The 2,949-nt window shown below is 46.2% G+C and overlaps 1 protein-coding gene across 1 annotated transcript in view; it reads left to right on the forward strand.

Moving 5' to 3' along the window:
- The first annotated feature begins 350 nt into the window (after nt 1-350).
- Nucleotides 351-2,949, forward strand: part of LOC101357494 (olfactory receptor 10AD1-like) — a 7,293-nt gene continuing 4,694 nt past the window's right edge. The window contains 2 exon segments of the mRNA XM_023738872.1: nt 351-379; nt 2,050-2,948. Coding sequence (XP_023594640.1) covers nt 351-379; nt 2,050-2,948 — 928 coding nt within the window.

Here is a 2,949-nt window from a genome sequence, read left to right on the forward strand (position 1 = left end):
AAGGTAATAGGTGCTAGGTATCTGCCTTGGAAGAAGTACAGCCAGAATGCTCCTTAGAAGCGAAGATGGTGAGACTTCCTCTCACGTACTCTGGACATGTTATCAGGAGAGAGCAGTCCCTGGAGAAGGACATCATGCTTAGTAAAGTAGAGGGTCAGCAAAAGAGAGGAAGACCCTCAATGAGATGGGTTGACACAGCGGCTGCAACAATGTGCTCAAGCATAGAAACAATTATGAGGGTGGCACAGGACCAGGCAGTGTTTCATTCTGTTGTACATAGGGTCACAATGTGTCGGAATTGACTCGACCACACCTAACAACAACAATGACATCACAGAATCTCTGGCACAATGAACCATAGGCAAGCACTTATACTCCTGTAGGTCCTAGTGATTCCTTGGGTCAGACATCAGTTTCTTCTTGGGCAAGTCCCAGAGTTCTTTGTGGAGTCTGGCTCACTGGTATTTTATGAAGACTCTGACCTCAGCTCCAACATGTCCACTAGGCCCAGGCTACCAAGCCACATCTTACATTAAGCAGTGCTCTCTGACCGTCCCTGCCCTTTATGGGCCTCCAGGAAGAGGAGTCTTAGGTACAAGTTCTAGGCAGAGCACCCCAAAGAGGAGATGATAGAATGCCTACTGCCCAGACACTGCCTTCACCTTATCAGGAAATCACACCCTACAGGGAATCCAGAGCTACAAGGAATGGCAGTAATAGGGTAAATATTCCTAAGAGGAAGATGGAGAGTATAGAGACATGTGGAAGATAGGGGTGTACAACCAGAGGCAGATGAATGGCAGGAGCCCATCACCAAAGAAGAGAGGGGGGGAGAAGAAAAGAACAGAAAAAGAGACTAACAGATGAGACAGAGTGAGCGTGTGTATAGAAGAGAGTAGAAGAAGAGAAAATGAAGAGGAGATGTCTCAGTAAAACTGAAAGTTACGAAGGAATGTACTAACCATCTATAAATCTCTGAAGGTGGAAGGGATCTGATACATCCTACCTCCAGTGTAAGACGAAAGTAAAATAGAGATTTAACATGAACATATGAAGGACTTCCTAAAAGTTATAGTGAGATAAGAGCATGAGGACCATTCTGAATGCTCATTTTCTGAAAATAAAAAAATAATAAGATTTATTCCTGGAGGCAAAGGGACAGATTAAAGTTCTCTGAAGGTCCATTCCAGAAAGGTTGGATTTTTGTTCTTCTCATAGCTTCCTTTTTCTCATAGGGCTGGTTGGATCCTTTCTACTCAATGGTATATGTAGCTCTAAATTCCAACACCATTAGGAAAGCTGTCTCCTGTTAGGAAAGCCTGTAAGAGCTCACAACCAGGCTCCACCACCAGCAGGCACAGCACGGGCGGTTGATGTAGCAAGCAGCAACAGCCGGGAGAATGAGACTGCCAAGAGCTGGAGACATAACTGTCTCCAGAGATTTACAAATCATTGCCACTTTAGGAACAATCCTGAGAGAATGTTTTTATTTTCCTTGAAACTGCAACCCATTCATCATTTTACATTAGGTACACAAAGACTGAGCATTTTTTTCTTCCAGAAAAATGCACTTTCAAGTATCTCTCATGCTTCCTTCTATAAGTTCATAGCCACTATTCCCACCCCTCAAACACTCCAATCCTCAGTACCTTAAACCTTTCCTTATTTGGCATGGGTCCAAGACACACAACTACAGTATCTTATTGTCTCACCACTGAATGCATTACAGTTAGTGGCTAATCCTTCAATACTGAAGTCTCTGGAGCAGATGTAGCACTTCATTGAGGCCTGATCAAACCAGAGTCAAGTAGAATCACCTGTCAAGTAAAACCATTCCCCAGTTTTTGGTATTATAGTTCTATGTACACAGTCTATAGTGACCACGGAATTTTCACTACCCCATAACACTGCTAACTTACCTCTGGTTTACAAAGGCTCCAAAACTTTTACCACCACTCATCCATCTTACTCTTTAATAGTTGGGTTTCTGGACCCAAGTAAGTACCTTACATTACCCTACTGTGCTTTTCCTTCCCTCCCTCTTCACAGGTCCCAGACAATGGACCTCAGGAATGGCAGCACAGTGTCAGACTTTATCCTTATGGGCTTTGAACAGAACTCCCCTTCCACTTGGGCATTGCTGTTTGCTCTCTTCCTAGTCCTCTACTGCCTGGCCATGGCCATGAACAGCCTCATCATCTTCATCACTTGGACAAACCCCAGGCTCAACAGCCCCATGTACTTCTTCCTTTGTCACCCGTCCTTCCTGGATGTCTGTTTCATCACCACCACCATCCCACAGATGCTGATCCACCTGATGGTCAAAAACCACCCTGTCTCCTTCACCTCTTGCATGACCCAGATGTACCTAGTCTTCTGTGTGGGTGTGGCTGAGTGCATCCTCTTGGCTTTTATGGCCTATGACCGTTACGTTGCTATCTGCCATCCGCTTAGCTATGCCCAGATCATGAGCCAGCAGGTCTGTGTGAAGCTGGTGGGTACTGCCTAGTTTTTCGGACTGATCAATGGCATCTTTCTTGAATATATGTCCTTCCGGAATCCCTTCTGCAGAGACAACCATATAGAAAACTTCTTCTGCAAGGCTCCCATAGTGATCACCCTCTCCTGTGGGGACACTCAGTTCAGCATGAAGGTTATCTTTGCCGACGCCATTGTGGCGCTGCTCAGCCCCATGGTGCTCATTGTCATCTCCTATGCCTGCATCCTGGCCTCCATCCTCAGCAGAGCCTCTTCCTCGGGTCGAGGGATGGCCCTCTCCACTTGCGCCTCCCACCTGACTGTGGTTGTCTTCTTCTATACCTCGGCCATGTTGTCTTACATGAACCCCCGCAGCACACATGGGCCTGACAAGGACAAGCCTTTCTCCCTCTTCTACACCATCATCACCCCCATGTGCAACCCCATCATCTACAGTTTCCGCAACAAGGA

The sequence above is a fragment of the Trichechus manatus genome, unplaced genomic scaffold (assembly GCF_000243295.1).
Source record: "Trichechus manatus latirostris isolate Lorelei unplaced genomic scaffold, TriManLat1.0 scaffold00123, whole genome shotgun sequence".
Lineage (NCBI taxonomy): Eukaryota > Metazoa > Chordata > Mammalia > Sirenia > Trichechidae > Trichechus > Trichechus manatus.